This window comes from Anoplophora glabripennis, unplaced genomic scaffold (genome assembly GCF_000390285.2).
Source record: "Anoplophora glabripennis isolate ALB-LARVAE unplaced genomic scaffold, Agla_2.0 scaffold209, whole genome shotgun sequence".
In the NCBI taxonomy this organism is placed as follows: Eukaryota; Metazoa; Arthropoda; class Insecta; order Coleoptera; family Cerambycidae; genus Anoplophora; species Anoplophora glabripennis.
In genome coordinates this window covers 696,478-714,368 of record NW_019416332.1, presented here as the reverse complement: position 1 = coordinate 714,368, position 17,891 = coordinate 696,478, and the positions used below count along the sequence as shown (strand labels likewise).

Here is a 17,891-nt window from a genome sequence, read left to right as displayed (position 1 = left end):
TAAATCATGGGAAGGAACTCCACCGCGTGCGATCGAGACTAGCACGGTCCGCGATGCGACGGGACCGCAACCGCCTAATGCGTTTTCTCCTTTAGAATTTCTATTTAAAACAATGACCGCATGTTTATTATTTTTTTAAGGTCAGAATGAACTAAAAGTTATTGATACTATTAACAAAGAAATGGACCGACTTCTGGCTGAGTTGAGAGAGGACTCTATAAGAATTCCAAATGAAGAATCGGTACACAGGTGGGAGGGGATAGCAGTACAGAAGCTTAAAGACTTTGATATTATGCTGATAGAGGCCTACAATAAAGATCCGCTTATTGTGGGTAACACCGGAGACAAAATATGGTCTATGTGGAATGCAGTTGTATACTGTGCAACGGTTTATACTACCATAGGTAAGTGTTTTATTTAATGACTGACGTTAGATAAATCTTTTATCGGAATTAATTAATTTATTAATTCCGATAATTAATTACCTTAGCTTGGAGACGAAAACATAACTTTGTGCACAAATATTAGCATTTCATTATTAGCATTATATTATTTTTTAAACAAGGATAATACATTATTAGATAAATTCCACAGGTTGACACATATCTGTCAGACACTGGCTCTACCAAGTGTGAATTATATGTTGGCAATAACAATGACTTCATAAAAATAAAAATAAAAATCTGTCGGTTTTATTGTACGTACTGAATAAAGAACGTCGTATCTTACTCAAGTTATTGCCACAACCAAGCTAAGGTGCGACATCGTTGCGACGAACTTTATGTATTAAGATACGTATATGTATATTTTAAAGAAATTGATTTCTGGCTGTGAGTATTGCGCATACGTCCATTATGCGTGCATTTATTACCGTATATCTCATAAGAGAATATACTGTCGCTGAGAAAGTAAAAGAAGTTAGTAAGTTAAGTACGTAATCACTTTATTATTTATTAAGACTAGAAATGCTTTTTGAGCCAAACAGCTTCATAAAGTCATCAGTATTCACACATTTTGAAATACTCATAAATTAATTTGAAAATGGTACCGACGCTCCATTTCCTTGATATCTTGAGAAAATCTTTCTCCATGCTCCCCCAAATCTTCTGGGAAATAATCTGCATGAGAATATAAAAGATGTAATTTGAGATTCATCAACCAGCCTAGGTTTTTAAAGCTTTCTACCAAATTCGACACTATTTCTTTATAGTTTGGACTCATTCATTTTAGTAATACCTCCTCCTGGAGGTACCTTGAGTGGCAGACACCTTAGGTGAACAAGATTTCTTCGATACGTCAAAGAAAATATAAGTAGGTACTCCGGCGATGCAAGAATAGAATAAAGATCACTACGAAAGATGCCTATAAAAATTTGTTTAATGTTGAACCCCAAAGTGAAGGATTTAATTGGGTTTAAGGAAACGAATCAGGTCAAACGAACACTGGAATCGGATTCAGTGACCCCAAAAATATATAGATACCACGGTCTTGTCTTTCGGACTTCCCACTTCTTTTTGTGGGGCTGTGTAATTGAAGCCTTGACATTCGTAAAATTTTACTTTAATAAACATTAAATAAATATACAATCTAAAAGAACCTAACAATGTATTAGATATTTGACAAGACATTTATTTGGAAGATCAGGGGTTAAAAATGGAATAAAAAATTACATACTACTTTGAAACACATTTTAAAAACTGTATTTATCTTCATCATCAGAATAGAAACTTAAATTAACTTTCAAATTTAGAAACAAATACTTATATTGTCTATATAGGTCGGTATACATATAGATAGTCATTTATATAATCAGATAATCATTTATTAACCGGCGCCTGCACCAAAAATTAAATTATTTATATTGCGCCATAAAAATCCCATTTATATTAAATATTTACTCATCGATTTTTTTATTTTGATTGTAGGATTTTTTCCAGTGCTGCATTTTAATAAATTTGTTACAAAAATATATACAATGTATATTCTCACATAATAAAATTAGCCAAGTAACTTATTACTATTAGCGACATTAGTTACTTTCATGGCATATTGGAAATTTAGTACACTTCTAGTGTTAATACGTTTTAAATATATCTATATCTAACGAAGTGTAGAAATGTAAATGCATTTTAAAATTGTCAAATCACATTTAAAAACAATATTTTTCATGTTGTAGGTAAATTATATAAATAGGTATCGTATATCGAGATATGTACAGTCCATACAATATTTGTTGAGACAGAATTCCAAGAACAGAATAAGCTGATAAAGTTCTGTTATCGGAACTACTGTAACAATTTCCCGCGGTAGGGGCGTGCCCTGAAATTTTCCGTCAATACCTCGGGTGTCGAATGCGGTTAATTCCAAGAAAGTAACGCAGGGGTCTTCTTGGAATTCTATCTCAACAAATATCGTACGGACTGTACATGGATCTACTTTATAATGCCAGTTTTTAAATACTTTCTTCCATAATTATATTTCACTTATGCCGGCTCCATCTGGATGTATGCAGTACAAACTAATATTACGAGATTATCGTAATCTTAAGCCATCTTGATGGAAAAAAAATTTACTTAATTCCAAGTTAAGATATGACTGATAATATGTTAATAGAGATATAGGTACTAAATAATTGTTTGTCTATCGACGATAGCAGCGATTTTTGTCTGTGTTAATGTAATTACCATTGCGCTTTGCATACCTGTCTGGGTCTACGTCCGTGTGACGTACACATTGCTTTAAGTTCCTATTGTCGCGGACCGGGATCGATCGCAAGTTATTGCAAATATACGAAGGTAAATATTAAAAAAATCGAGAACGCGAGACGATCAACAGCAGATGACAGCATTGACAGCGGAGAGAGAGTTGTCGAATTTTGGTTGTCACACCGCGTTATTTGCAATTAATTGGACAGAAAACGTAAAAGAAGAACGGGAATTAGTTGCAGATCGTGAACTGCATCGTGTGGAAATCGAGACTAATGACCAAGAGACTCTATCGCGCGATACCGGGTGTAAAAAACTAACTTGACCACGAGTCCTCTTGCAAACAAGTATTAAGACATTGTGTACTTACCTGAAATATACATCTTGTGGAGACTTGTGTCTTTTCCTGGGAGAAATCCTGTCAATTCTGTACTTATACCATCATCAGTGGTTCCTAATAGTAGTGGGTTTTGTCAAGAAACTAATAGTACGATAGTAATAGTTAGTGAGGAAAGACTTTTAATAGAGCTAGAGATTTGTAAGCAGTGCATGCATAGAACTATAGACGAAATAAACCGTAAGTCTTAAAGCAATAATCTCGTTAGGTAAAAGTTATATACAGGGTAATACTGTTTATCCGGATTCTAAGACAATCTCAATTGTGCAATATATTATGACCTCAAGGGAATACGTAGGCGCTTGTGCGCCCCGCCCAACGATGGATGTAGAGGAAGAGAGACTCCAGGAGTCTCTCACTTCTACAGAATCACTAGAAGGCGTCTTCAGTCAGTCGGATGGACAACCTGGAATCAATATTGACAGTTCTCGGCCAGATTTGACTAGAGAACGACCTCAACTGGAATTGAGGTTTTCAACTGACGGAGACTTAGTAGTAAACCCGGTTAGTAGCGCCGGAGGGTCCCCCGGCGCCTCAGCGACGATCAGGCGTGCACACGAAGTCGCGCAGGCGCGCGGGCGAGAACGCTATTCGCTTATTTTTCGTTGTGATACCTATATGACCTACCAGCGCTAACGTCTCCAAGATTCAAAGCAAATTCCATACTGGCTGTATGTATAACCACCTTTAAAGAAAACCACAACACCTTTTTTGTATATTACGTCACAGTTACAATTTCGCCATTAATCACCGTCTATATAGGTGGCATTGTGTTTGGAAAGCGTTGCATTCCTGAATCTTACAAATATTCATAAGTTTAAGGTAAATATAAAATTAAATTTGAAATCTGAAAGCGTATTTACAATACCATATATTTTAAATTATATCAAAGAGGAATCAATACATAAATATGTCGTTGTGAATTTATAAATAACGTGATATATTTAGTTTATTTTTTTCTATGAATTGAAAAAATATGAATCAGCTGCTCATTTTTACATTTTTCCTCATGCATGTTGCATTAAAACGAATTGATTTTATTAAAATATGTGTGAATATCTTAAAATTACCTTATCAATTGAGTCATAAGGAAGATTCATTCTTTTAAATCACATTTTAGTTTAAGTTTCGTTCTAACAATAATCTTAGCAGTGTTTATTAAGAAACCTTTATTCCTTGGAGATACCTATGACTTTATGGCCAAAACCAGTTTTTCTGCAATATTTGTTACTACCCTCTTATTGATGTTATTGTATTGTAATTTTTATTGCAATACTTTTGTTTTTTGTAACATTTTCAGCAGTAAAATTATATTTTATTGAATATGTCCCAAAAGCCACTAAAATTCACAACAAATCAATATTAAAGATCGCAAGCAATTAAATTTACCTTAAAAAGCCTTATTAGGGAGTTTCGTGGATTCTGAATAATATTCTAATAAATTTATTGAATCTCAAAATGGTGGATCCAACATGGCGCCCGTACGGATAAAAACATATATTATTAAGAAATAGATACTAGCGATCCCAGAATCATTCATTTCAACTTAACAGAGCTCACTGCGGGGTTCTTTACATCCGTAGTATTAATTTCTAGTATCAGCTTATCCATGAATTGCTAAAGTTTGCAGGAAGTAGTTATGATTGAACAACAACTAAATTTATGTAAATATGTAAGGCTTACTAAAGGGTTTTCGTGATTTCTGTGTGATATTACAGTCGAATTATCTGCGGTAAATTAGTTAATGACCCGATACCTGCATTTATTATCAAGAAGTATACAAATATTATATCAACTTGAAAATAAATTGTGTCTGTTTCAAATTAATTTCTCTATCATTAAAGATACTATTTACTAATAAGCAGCAAGTGTTTTAAACATTTTGGAAAAAAATTGAACAACAGAAAAAAGTTGCTTGCATATAACAGTACACACGATATTTTTGTATTTTATTCTTTAAATCACCATTCAATAACCTATATATGCGAACTTTATTTAACTTGTATATATCTAAAATAGAATATTATGGCAAACGTCTAACCTACTTTAAAAGAATTTTTGAAGTAAATATGCTATACGATTTTTTGTAAAATTTTTAGGCAAAAACAATTTTAAAGGAAAGATTTAAGGTAACTTTTTTTTTCATTGCACATTTTAATTAGAAACAATAAAAAATCTCATTTTAAAACTAGGCTTCAATTAAATACCTATGTACATGACAATTCAACATAAAACACTGAATTAGTCACGCGAAAAATCCCAGTAAATCTTTTTTGGCAAAATTTTATAATGGTCTAATCAAATATCTTCTAAATTAATTCTTCTCATTTAAGCTTGAAAAACGGCATATTAACATAGATCCACCATTTTTGTATTGATAAACATGACAACAATATTATAGCCTGAGGATCCTTAAATAAGCCTTGTTAAGGTAAATTCAACCCTCGTATGGATTTCCTTTCAGCAATTTATGCCTATGATGGGCGCCATATTAGATCCGCCATTTTAAGATTCGATAATTTGACGATGGATCTAAAGAACCCTCAGTGAATCTTTCAGAAGTTAAAATGAATGATTCTGACATTATTAGTATCGATTTCTTAATAATGTCTACGATTTATTACCCTTATAGGCGCCATGTTGGACCCACCATTTTGAAATTGGATAAAGTGGCTCTAGAATACTATTCAGAATCCACGAAAACCCCTAAAAAAGGCTTTCGGGTAAATTTAATTGCTGTGCGATCTTCATTACAGATTTTTTGTAACTTTAGCGGCTTTTGGGCGTTATAGGTGCCATATTGAATCCGCTAATTCCAAATTCGCAAAAAAAAAACTATAATACTTTAAAAGTACATCAAATATTTTAATGCTATATCGAATTAAATTTATCTTAATATGAGTTTTTACAGATATTATTTTCTCAATATATGGTTTTTCTGCTGACTTCTAGCTATTATACTGGGTCGCCATTTTTAATTTTCGAAGGAACTTCGCATTTTTCGAAAGGAGCATTCCTAACGAATCTTTTAAGCCCTTATTCGTTCACATTTGCCAACGAGAATTTTGGGCATAGCATTGTTCCGTTTGACGAGGAACATCCCATAATAAAGTAATTTAAATTAAATGTTACCTATACCATATAACCCAAGAGAACCCAATATGCCGGAAATTTATGGTATCAGTCTTCTACAGTTCGTTACTGTAGAAGATACTACGAAGATATTCCGATCTCAGGAAAGATATATTAATAAAAACAAAATTGCAATGATAATTTGGCCAACGACTAACTAACTAATAATACCTAACTTTAATAGAAAAAATATACAACAGAAACTTGTTAATTTAAACTACACCATTGATTGTAATTGATGTAATTCTTACATCCGTACTTATATGAAACATAATTCTTATATAAGTTACTCACATGTTTACAAGACCTGTTAACGCTGTAATATTGTCTTCAAAAGTAAACATAATCTTAAACTGTTGTCATAATAATTACTGGAAACTCTGCGAAATATTTATTTCCTTGTAGCAGCTCATCACTTTATAGATTCAGAAATTCGTTTGAAGTGAAGGAAACATTATTCGGTAAAGCGAGATTGTTTATTACCACGATACACACATATTAGTACCCAATGCTTGTATTTCTGCATACCAAATCTGTTAGCTCGATGTTGTTTAGACATCATCAAATTAAATAATCGAAAGCTCGTATACTTCTCGCAATCTGTTAATATGAGTCGCCCAAAAAATAAATATATAGACCATGTTGCTGGTAGATTTAGTTGACCTGAACCGTGGGGTCATTATAACGGTCACTAGATTTTTATCTTGCATCCAACTAGACAGACATGGTCTTGATATAAGACCCTTACAAATATAGAAATAGAGTGAAACTAGACCATATGTGATAATTAAAGTTATTATTTTTTTAAATGTGTATTAATTGATAAGAAAAAATACAAATATGCCAAATGTTTAAATACCAACTTACTTTAGGTTGGTTTTGTCTGTAACTCGTCTATAACCATATGGTCTGATATTTCATCCAGGATAATATTAAATTCAAAATGACAGTCGTCGGTTTGTAGCTTGGGCACGTTTAATTGATAGATGTTGTTTTTTTTTACAAAAATGTACCCGTTTTTCAAGCTATTAAGTTTTTGGTCTATTAAATGGGACAGTCAACTAGGAAAAAGGAGAACAAAGAAAACCAGTTCGTGAACTTTACTTTTTTCAAAAAAATTTTTTAATGTGCTGTTACAAATACAATTTTGTAAAAAAAATCAAAAAGAGCAGTCATACCATATGGAATGGAATATGCTTTATGTATGTATATAGTTGCCTCGTCGTTTTTAAAAAATAACTGTTGTATACCTTGAATAATAATAATCATCGACAATGATCATAAAATATTTCCTTTTTCCAAGGGTCATTGTTTGCATGGGTTCGCAAACATCTGTATGTAGAAGGTTTAAAGTGGCATTAGTTTTACTGACTTTCCTAGTTTTACTAGGAAAAGGTGGCCTAGTAATTTTTATCCGTATGCACAAAATGTATGTGTCCTTTCTTTTGTATTTTACAATTATTGTTTCCGAGAAAACTTATTTGGTACACTGCCTTCGTCAGCCTCTTTGCCGATTTTAAGTTTGACCGAAATGATGGCACGTAGAGCACATTTTCAAGTACTAACAAGCTTTCTTGACCATCAACGATACATTTTATAATACCTAAGCCCCTTCCTCAAACTTCACTTCTTTTATTATTTTTAATTATTATTATTATTATTAACCTCCGCCAATTGCACGTACCCTGTTGCACTGTGGTCGAGATTTTGGAAAAAATCCTTTGAATTCGTCATGTGACTAGTTGCCCCTGAATCGACAAACCATGTGTACTTGTCCTTTATCTCACTGTAGCACGTATGTTTTCTCCTAGGCTATCCGTCGCCATAAAGAGATTTTCTGTTGGCATATCTTCATTACTTGTTACTTTATTTTCCTTTCCTGTGTAACTTTCCTTGTTTTATACTTTCGCAATTTTGCATTAAATATCCTTGCTTTTTACAGAACAAACAGCTTTCGATTTGTGCGTAATAATTACATTTATTGAACACGCTTTTCATTACTGATTCGCTATTTTGTGCCCCATATCTTACATCCTTAATCCCTTGACGCCTTTTATATTCATCGATTAGTTTGCTTTTGATGAACTGCATCATAATATATGTTTTCGGTCTGCTCTAGAGTGCCGTCACAAGAGTATCATAAGATTCTGGAAGGCTACCCAGATGAAGTGCCACTATTAAATTTTCGGATAAAAATTTGATATATGGGTTTCCATATCACCATGCTCCTCTAGGGTTGTTCGACATATTCTTTTTAACAATAGAACCTTACTTGTTAATGTCGACATTTGATGGTATTCCTTGAGTGATTTCCATACTTACCTCTTTTGCTGTTTTTGCCTTTCTAATGTGTAGCAATTGATCATTTTCGACTAGTAGACCTATTCTAGTACGTGCTCTGTCGTTACTCCTTTTCCACGCCGCAAATTTTGTGGTTTCCGTTTTAGCGGGCTAGTCCTCTGTTACCACGTCTCATAAAATTTCTTCTATAAGCATAAGTTCCATTTTATAGTTCCATATTGAGTAGTTTTCTCCATTGAGTTTTTGAATAGTGCACCGTAACGCGCCCTCTGCCATTTTGTTCCAATGTCTTTTCTTTCACCCTTCACACTTATTGTTCTTTATGCACACTTTAGTCAGCGGTCTCACACTATTTAGATCACGTTGCGCCGTCTAGACTGGGCTCATAACCTGTTGCAAAAAATAGGTATACAGGGTGTCTCATAATTAGCTGCCAACCCTGAACAGGCCGTTTCTATGATCGAAACTAAGTAAAAAAGTTCATATGAACATGGGTCCGGAAATGCTTCCTAAGGGCACAGGGACCCATTGAAGAGGGAGGAATGGAAATCATTTTTTTTGCAATATCTCTCAATCGCGTTGTGATAAATGAATGAAATTTGGTATACACAGCTAAATTTTGATGAGCAATTTGATGGACTAATCCATTTATTTCCACAAGGTCCATTGGGGTGGGTACGGGGGGGCCCTTGGTACTTTGCGTGTGTAACTTTTTCATCTTTGACTTTTTAACAAATTGGACAGCAAATTCCGTTTTCCCGAACTGTTTTACGTTAAAAAGGTACTCTTGTTTCAAATCGTTATCTTTAACGGTTTCTGAGAAAATCGCTCTTGAATTAATCCCACTTTGGTCAATTTCATAGTAATTTAAACAAAATTATCAAGGTATTCTTATGTCAAAGTATTGTCAACCCGATTGCCAATTTAATAGTTCTAAGCGAAAAAAATGGAAGAGTTTACGGGACAAGAGTTAGTTGATATGATATTTATTTATGGCTTTTGCGATGGTAATGCTGCAGCGGCAGAACGCGAGTACGGGAGAAGGTTTCCAAACCGAAGGCTGCCATCAAGGAGGACATTCCCTACGGTATTCCGCAACTTAGCTGCAACCGCCACTTTTCGAAAGGCACCGGGTCAAGGACGTCCCAGGATTAATAGGGAAGCGGAGGTCCTTGACGCTATTGAACAAGATCCTACGACTAGCATACGGAACATTTCAAGGCAAATAAATGTTCCTCGGCCAACGGTACTACATATCTTAAAGATTTCCTTAACAGAATTGATTAGATGTGCTACTAACATTTCAGGTTGGAAGAATATTAAAGCGACAAGGTCTACATGCCTATCACTATCGACGTGTACATGGCTTGATACCAGAAGATTTTGCGCCACGTATGCAATTTTGTCGCTGGATTTTGTCGCTGGACAACGAGCAAGCTTCCAAAATTTTGTGGTGTGACGAAGCTACTTTTACCCGAAATGGAAAATTAAATTTTCATAATTCTCATTATTGGGAAGAAGAGAACCCACATGTTGTTCGGAGAACAAACTTCCAGCAACGGTTTTCCATAAATTTATGGGCGGGAATAATTCACGACACTCTGATTGGACCTATTGAAATTCCACAACGTCTCAATTCAAATCTTTATTTAAACTTACTTCAAGAAAATCTTCCCCAAATTCTCGATGATCTGCCTCTAAATTTACGACGTAACATGTTTTTTCAACACGATGGAGCCCCGGCACATAGTGGTCGCAATGTTCTAAATTTCCTAAACGAAAATTTCGCTGGACGGTGGATAGGGAGGCACGGACCGGTAGCTTGGCCGCCGCGTTCTCCCGACCTAACCCCGCTGGACTTCTTTTTCTGGGGATATCTAAATCAAAAAGTTTACGCCACCGAAGTCGATACCCGTGAGGAATTGCTGCAGCGTATCAATGATGCAGCCAATGAAATTCGTCAAAACCGTTTTAGCATCTTAATAGCTTCGAGAAGTGTTACACGTAGGGCAAGACTTTGTATCAGAGAAGGTGGAGGGTTTTTTGAACAGTTTTTAAAATAGCTTGTTGTCTGTTATCAAAATTAAGTTTCCATCTTATGATCCCTTCGAAAAGTGACGGTTGCAGCTAAATTGCGGAATACAGTGAGGAATGTCCTCCTTGATGTCAGCCTTCTGTTTGGAAACCTTCTGCCGTACTCGCGTTCTGCCGCGCAGCATTACCATCGCAAAAGCCATAAACAAATCATCATATCATAATTGTTCTACATCAATAATGTGTATTACTGATTACGTATTAAATTATTATTATTATTTTTTGTTTAAATTACTATGAAATTGACCAAAGTGGGATTAATTCAAGAGCGATTTTCTCAGAAACCGTTAAAGATAACGATTTGAAACAAGAGTACCTTTTTAACGTAAAACAGTTCGGGAAAACGGAATTTGCTGTCCAATTTGTTAAAAAGTCAAAGATGAAAAAGTTACACACGCAAAGTACCAAGGGCCCCCCCGTACCCACCCCAATGGACCTTGTGGAAATAAATGGATTAGTCCATCAAATTGCTCATCAAAATTTAGGTGTGTATACCAAATTTTATTCATTTATCACAACGCGATTGAGAGATATTGCAAAAAAATTATTTCCATTCCTCCCTCTTCAATGGGTCCCTGTGCCCTTAGGAAGTATTTTCGGACCCATGTTCATATGAACTTTTTTACTTAGTTTTGATCATAGAATCGGCCTGTTCAGGTTTGGCAGCTAATTATGAGACATCCTGTATAGTCTATAAACTTTATTCAGTGGTTAGTGACGTACTAGCTAATGTAAAGTGTCTTTATATTATGTGTTGTACAATAAATGTAAAGATCTATGGATATGTGTAGTCTTTATGAGCACAAGTCTGTATCCTTAGCAGTTACGATTCTATTTTTAGTTCCACACAGGACAACCGGCACTAAGGTAACTGACCGCACTAATCCGCAGGTACAGAGTCCTAGATTCCTGGAAGGTTGCTGTGCGTTAAATCGAAGCATGGCAACAGATGTACATATTTTATTGACCAATGTTTTTATGGTGGTTTATAGGTCTATAGTTTCCTTTTTTTATTACTGCAGTTGTCTTAGAAAACTTCACAGCACTAGAATTCTTAAGTAAAATCTAATCACAGTCACTTTGGACAACAATTTGATGCCACAGATTTGTAACCTGAGGGATTATTTCTTTATTTATCTATATATCGTTATGACCAGTATCATAACGAGTCTGGATTTCAAAAGAGTTTACTATTCAATTCTCAAAAGGGAGTTTATAATTATCATTATACTTTAATTAACACGTGGGAACTTGTACGTTCAGATAATGAATACCAGACACTTACCTATGTCGCTCATGTACAAGGTAATCCAATGGTTGGTTGTATAGGATGACACTTAAGTTGGAAGAACAAGAAAGAAACACCAAAACTTCCAGAAAGGGTTTTGATAACAATAAAAACAGAACAAACAAACAAAATAACGACACAACGAGCTCGAACAATATTATTATTTAGTTTATTGACACGCGACAGAGCGTACCGAGATTCAGGGAATGCACGATCCATAGCAAAATTTGGAATGACTTAATCCATTATTAAATTAACCCGAGACTCTAAAACTAAGTAGACTGCTCAATGTAAAAGCCAAGGAAGAACTACCTATTTTTCGGATCTCTCCTGAATTCGGCACCTCACTTAGACACGCCTATTTCTTGCGTCCAGAAGTTTATGTTCTTACCTTATTGGCGGGAACCTGAATATCGGGACGCTTTGGTATAACTATACTATGTTAATAATTACCTAATTGACTGGACTTACATTTATGTAAATAATTCTTTGACTCACTGAACTTACAAGTAACCCTAACCTTCCTCTAGTGACTCCGGGTAGCAATACGGGATGGATTAGTCAATCGCATTTAATATATTCTTAATAGCTTGGAAAATCCGCCTAAAAACCAGCTATTTGATCTATTACTTTCCTTTCCAATTATTATCAATTTATCAATTTGATTTAATTCTAATTTGGAACCTATACGCTCTTCTCGTAGTTTCGCGCTTTATTAAAAATATGGGTTTCTTTGTTCTGTCCCAGCATATGTTGGCGCCTCCCGGACGCGACAGATGACTGTCTAAGTGAACTCAAAAATATTCCTAAATTTCATGAGGCCTTCTTCGAAGGACGGTCTTGGCGACGTTAAACGTACTTGAAAATCCTTAACTTTCCGATAAATTAGTGTTGACTGAAATATTTTACTTTTTGGCCCGTCAGTTCCGAGAACTAATAAATAAATTACTACGCGTCCCGGCTTTTGTTACCGATTATAGATATTCAATTACTATAATTACTGACTTACTTAGCCTTTACATACAGCTTGCAAATAACAAGGCTACCCGGTTGATCGGTCGCTCGAGCGGTTCGAGGTGTCAATACTTGAATCTCCTCGGCTGCCGTAAAACCGTGTATCGGCTGTATTCGTAGAGAGGAATTACCCTCTCTGCGGGTATGGTAGGGTCGAAGAACGTCGACTTGGGTTAACGTGAGAGATTGATAAATTAACGAGGTTTTACAGAATTCCCTCACTCTTGCACTGAATGGTGGTTAGGGTAATGCATGCCTGAGCGCACACGCTACTGAATAATAATATGCCGACCTCTCTCCCGCACAGGTCTCCGAATTCTGCGCTAATTCTTGCGACTACAGTGAGGGGTATAGATATTATTTATTATTATTAATATTCATCAGCTCTACTCGTATTGCTACACTTTTTAGATATATTTCAGAAAGCTTCAATTCTACTTCAGAAAGTATAATTGTAATTTCATAATAAATTTAATGTCATAAAGCGTCATTTATATTACAAATTAGTCAATTTAATTTCAGAAAATATCAGTTGTATTTCAGAATAGTCAGTTTTGATTTAGAAAATGTATTATATTCCTGAAAACGTACCTACCTTGTTTTCCAGAAAACACCATTTGTATTTCAAAAAACATCAAATATATTTCAGATTACTATTAATTTTTAGTGGTTAGTTATCAGTTCTACATACACACTTCATATATTATAAACATTGTATAACAATAATATAATATAAGACTTGATTAAAAGTCAAATTTTCGAAAATACCTTACTTGCCCTAATTTTTACCACTAAGTACTATTTGATGAAAATATATAAGCATAATCTTCAAGCAAAATTTTTTTTATTTTGAACATATATTTTTCATGAAATATTTTAGTAAATCGGTATGAAATTATTTGTTTTACTAAAGTTATTTAAATTTATTTTCATTAATTAATGCTTGAATAGAATGAAGGCATTTTTTCATATCTACTTCTTGAATATTCAGTATATTCAGGGTTTATATAAATAAATGCGAATAAATTGAGGAGGTAATTACTTCTTGAAAATTATGGAATTATGGAAGGGAAGGGGGGGTGGTTTCATGTAAAAAATGTCGCCGCCCCTCCATGCGTATTTGCGGCCTTTCAAAGGAACAAAGAAAAATTAAAATTTTATTTTCTTAAATATGGAGAAAACTAAAAAAATAAAATTAGTTTTCCTACTACGGAAAAGACATTCAGTGGATATTTCTTTAGAAGTAACATGCCTTAAATAATTTCTTACGTAACTTTTTTCTATCGTCACTAATCACTTCAAAATATATTGAAATAACTTATTTAAAAAAAAATATCTTACTTTTTCGCAAATGTAATAATTTCTGAGCAAAATAAAACAATTATTTTTTTGTGCAAATACGAATACATCTTTTTGATCATTTAATCATTTTTTATCATTTCGTATTTTATGTATTACCTCTATTATTATCCTAAATCCAAGAAACATTCTAGCACCCTTTTTCTATTCCTGCCATTTCAGACTTAGAACCTGTATCATAAATTATTACTTATATTAAATTTTTGTAATTGCCAGGAAATAATTTAAATTCAATGTTATTTTCAACAGCTGGTTCAACTCATGCTTTAAAATTAGTTTTTTTTTTCAGAGGCAGAGTGACGGTAGCAGCCTATCATTCCGATTAAGTGATTATGATGTCTATTTTTAACTGTCACTAAATTCGTGCATTAATCATCACACAAATAAACCACAGTAAATAGTTGCACTAGTTTAAATAAATCAATTATGTACTTCCTATTTTTCAATAAGCCTAGTAAACTATATAATAAAATTCCAAAAAATTTTGCATTTTCTTCAAATATGTAATTATTATTTTTCAAAGTATTTATTGCTTAATATAACAATATATTTGTATCCTGCTAATTTCGAAATAGCAAAGTTATTAATTTGAAACCTAGTATATAACCAATCTTGAGGTACATAATTTAGCTTTATATAAAATAATAGCACTATTCAGAATGTGAAATTACTACAAAAAATGAAGAAAATGTCAGTTTCATCCTAGTCATTATTACTTTACACGAATTTTACTGGAACTACTAATCCTCTAAAAATTATATGATTACATAGATCATATCAATAAAAAAGAAATATTATACTAGTACTTTAAATCCAGAATTCAATGTTTATCATTATCAACACATAATATTTTACTTTAAGTTACTCCACGCTTCAGGATGTTTCCCTTTCGTGACAGTAATTGTTGCATAAAAATAAAAAATGAGTTTCTGTGAAATTAATTATAACTAAAATTCATTTAAACTACTTTGAAATATCATAAAGTATTTAATATATAAATACCTTCCTGAAAAAAAAATATTTTATAATTTTTATTCGTAAAATGTATTTTAGTTAGCAACATATGTAAATATTTTAGTAACAACATAATAATAAATATTTCTAAGACATAAAAATATAAAGCAGTTAAGTGACGGAATAGTAAACGATCATAAAAATCGAAGTATTATATTCATGGGACAGTTTATTTTAAAATACTGGTTTCTGTCATATTATAACATTCAGAAGCGGTTTGATTCATTAAGAGTTAAGTTATTGCATTATTATTTGTTTCAATGTATCTGTTTTTAAATAGCTATTTATCGAAAATTAAGTCTACAGACAGAATTTGTTTTAAACATACTTAAAAACGACGTAAAAAGAAGAATATTTCTGTTGATTTCTGTTGGTTTTAGAAAACTTCTTGATAATATTTTATATTTAATTGTAAGATTGGATTAAAATAAAAGTATGGAGTACTCGATGAGATCTAAACTACTTGCACATTTTTGATTACTGTTTCAAAATACAATTTAAGAAAGAAATGACAATTTAATTTAATTGTACGCATATTTGTCAATTTAATTTTTTCATTCTGATATACCATTCGGAATGATTGCCTTAACAAGTACAATTTTTAAGATCTGTATCTCGGAGACCTCGTATCCAATGTTTTAGACGCAATGCAGATAGAATGTTGATTTATGTAATGATAAATCTTTATAAATTAACAAAAAAATATTGAAAATGCGAATATTAAACAGTTAACTTGAAAATTATATGAGTAACAATAATTTTAAATTTATTACTCACCATCGCCTTTATAGTCCAGTAAATCTATCCCGAAAATAACCATTTCATGCATAATTCTTCGGTCAGGCTGATTTTTTGTGAGCAGATAGCAGAAATAGTGTAGAATAATATGTACCTACCGTATCTGTACGCTGAAAAAAAAAAATAGAATTATTTGTCTGCAGTGAGGAATGATTGAGTGTTATCCGAAGAAGCCTCTGTGATAACATCGCGATTTATTATTGTTTATTTAAAAAGGCATAATTGGCGATTTTTTGCAAGTAACTTTTGACCGGATTGATATTTGTTGACACTCGAGACGTCGTTTTGTAGATCTTTTAGGCGAACAAAAAAGTGTTTTACCATTTCTCTGTAGAACCGCCAGGAAAAAAGTTACAGTCGAAAAACGAGAATTTCTAATGTTTGATCAACTTTTAAACAATATCGCTCGCCTTTTTCAGCGTGCGGATACGGTACATATTATTCTACACTATTTTTACTATCTGCTCACAAAAAATCAACCTGACTGAAGAATTAAGCATGCATATTTCCTGGTCTATTACTTTGTTTATAATATTTACTTCCTTTTCTTCTAGCCTTCTCTTTGCCTTTTTCTCGTAATAAATCTTGTTTAAAGATTCTATTTTCATTATTTATTTATTTTTAAACAAGTTTATCATTATAGCTTAATTTTGGTGCATAGTTGCAATGATAACTTGTATTCGTCTTTACATTTAATAAAACTGCATTGTACTACACATTAGTAATGACTGCCCAAATTTTTTATCCCTGATTACTTTCATTATACGGAGAGAAACAATGTTTGGTGATATGATGAGTCCATGCTAGACTGGATAAACATGTGTTCTAAAATACGAAGATGGTGCTGTTCAAAATGAAACACATTATATAAGTGTAGTAATATTAATAAAAATTTATTTATTTTGCAGTGATATAAATAGAGATTTTAGCATAATTCTATTTTAAGAGTGGAAAAAATAACTAATTCCTATTAATGTTGGCAGCTGCGAATAATTTGATAGCCTTTGCCTTAGAAAATACATAATGATATCTAATTATGTAATCAGAAAATGCAAGTCACTAAGATTAAAAAAAAAATGTTTTGAAATCCTTTAAATGCAGAAAGATGCATTGATGCATTGTGCTTTTTTCGACTTTTGTTTTGTATTTGGTAAGATTAATCATAATACTTTATTAAAAAATTGCATAACGTCCCGAATTGTTTAAAATTATATTTACGAAATTTCTTTCAAGAAATATAATTTCGGAGTTCCGCCCGTTGAATAAAGATTCTGGAAAGTCTTTGCCTGTTCAGATGAAATTAAATTCCTAGTGATACACATTGATTTTAAGTTATCGTGGAGTATACATGTGTTGATTTTTTTATTTTTAATTACTTAGTACGAAAGTGCATAAAAAAACTTAATTTAATAATGTAAGAATTAATTAACTTAATTTGATGATAGAATAATTTAATACATACATAATTGTGAAAATTATGTAAAAAGTTCAAAAATATGTGTATTTGGTTTTGTGGTAAATAAATTGACCTTAAAGTGGACTGTATATTTGTTGACAAATGTTACAATATGACATGTATATGAGAAGCCTACTTTTTTCTACGTTATTACAAACAACTAGACTTAAGCTAAGGAAACTAAGGAGCGTGCTCCGTCCATGCCGCCCGCCTTGAAAGCCTAGTCTTTCAATAAAATATAAAATATTTAACCAAATAAAATAATACATAATGATTTGCTTGTATTAACATTTCAATGGCAAAATAAAAAAGAAACCTCATATTTATTCTTGA

The 17,891-nt window shown here is 32.8% G+C and overlaps 1 protein-coding gene across 1 annotated transcript in view; it reads left to right on the top strand.

The window, feature by feature from the left end:
- Positions 1 to 17,891, top strand: part of LOC108906034 (TWiK family of potassium channels protein 18-like) — a 59,992-nt gene that overhangs the window by 23,329 nt on the left and 18,772 nt on the right. The window contains exon 2 of the mRNA XM_018709176.1: positions 141 to 404. Within this exon, the coding sequence (XP_018564692.1) occupies positions 141 to 404 (264 nt within the window). The remainder of the gene's footprint in view (positions 1 to 140; positions 405 to 17,891) is intronic.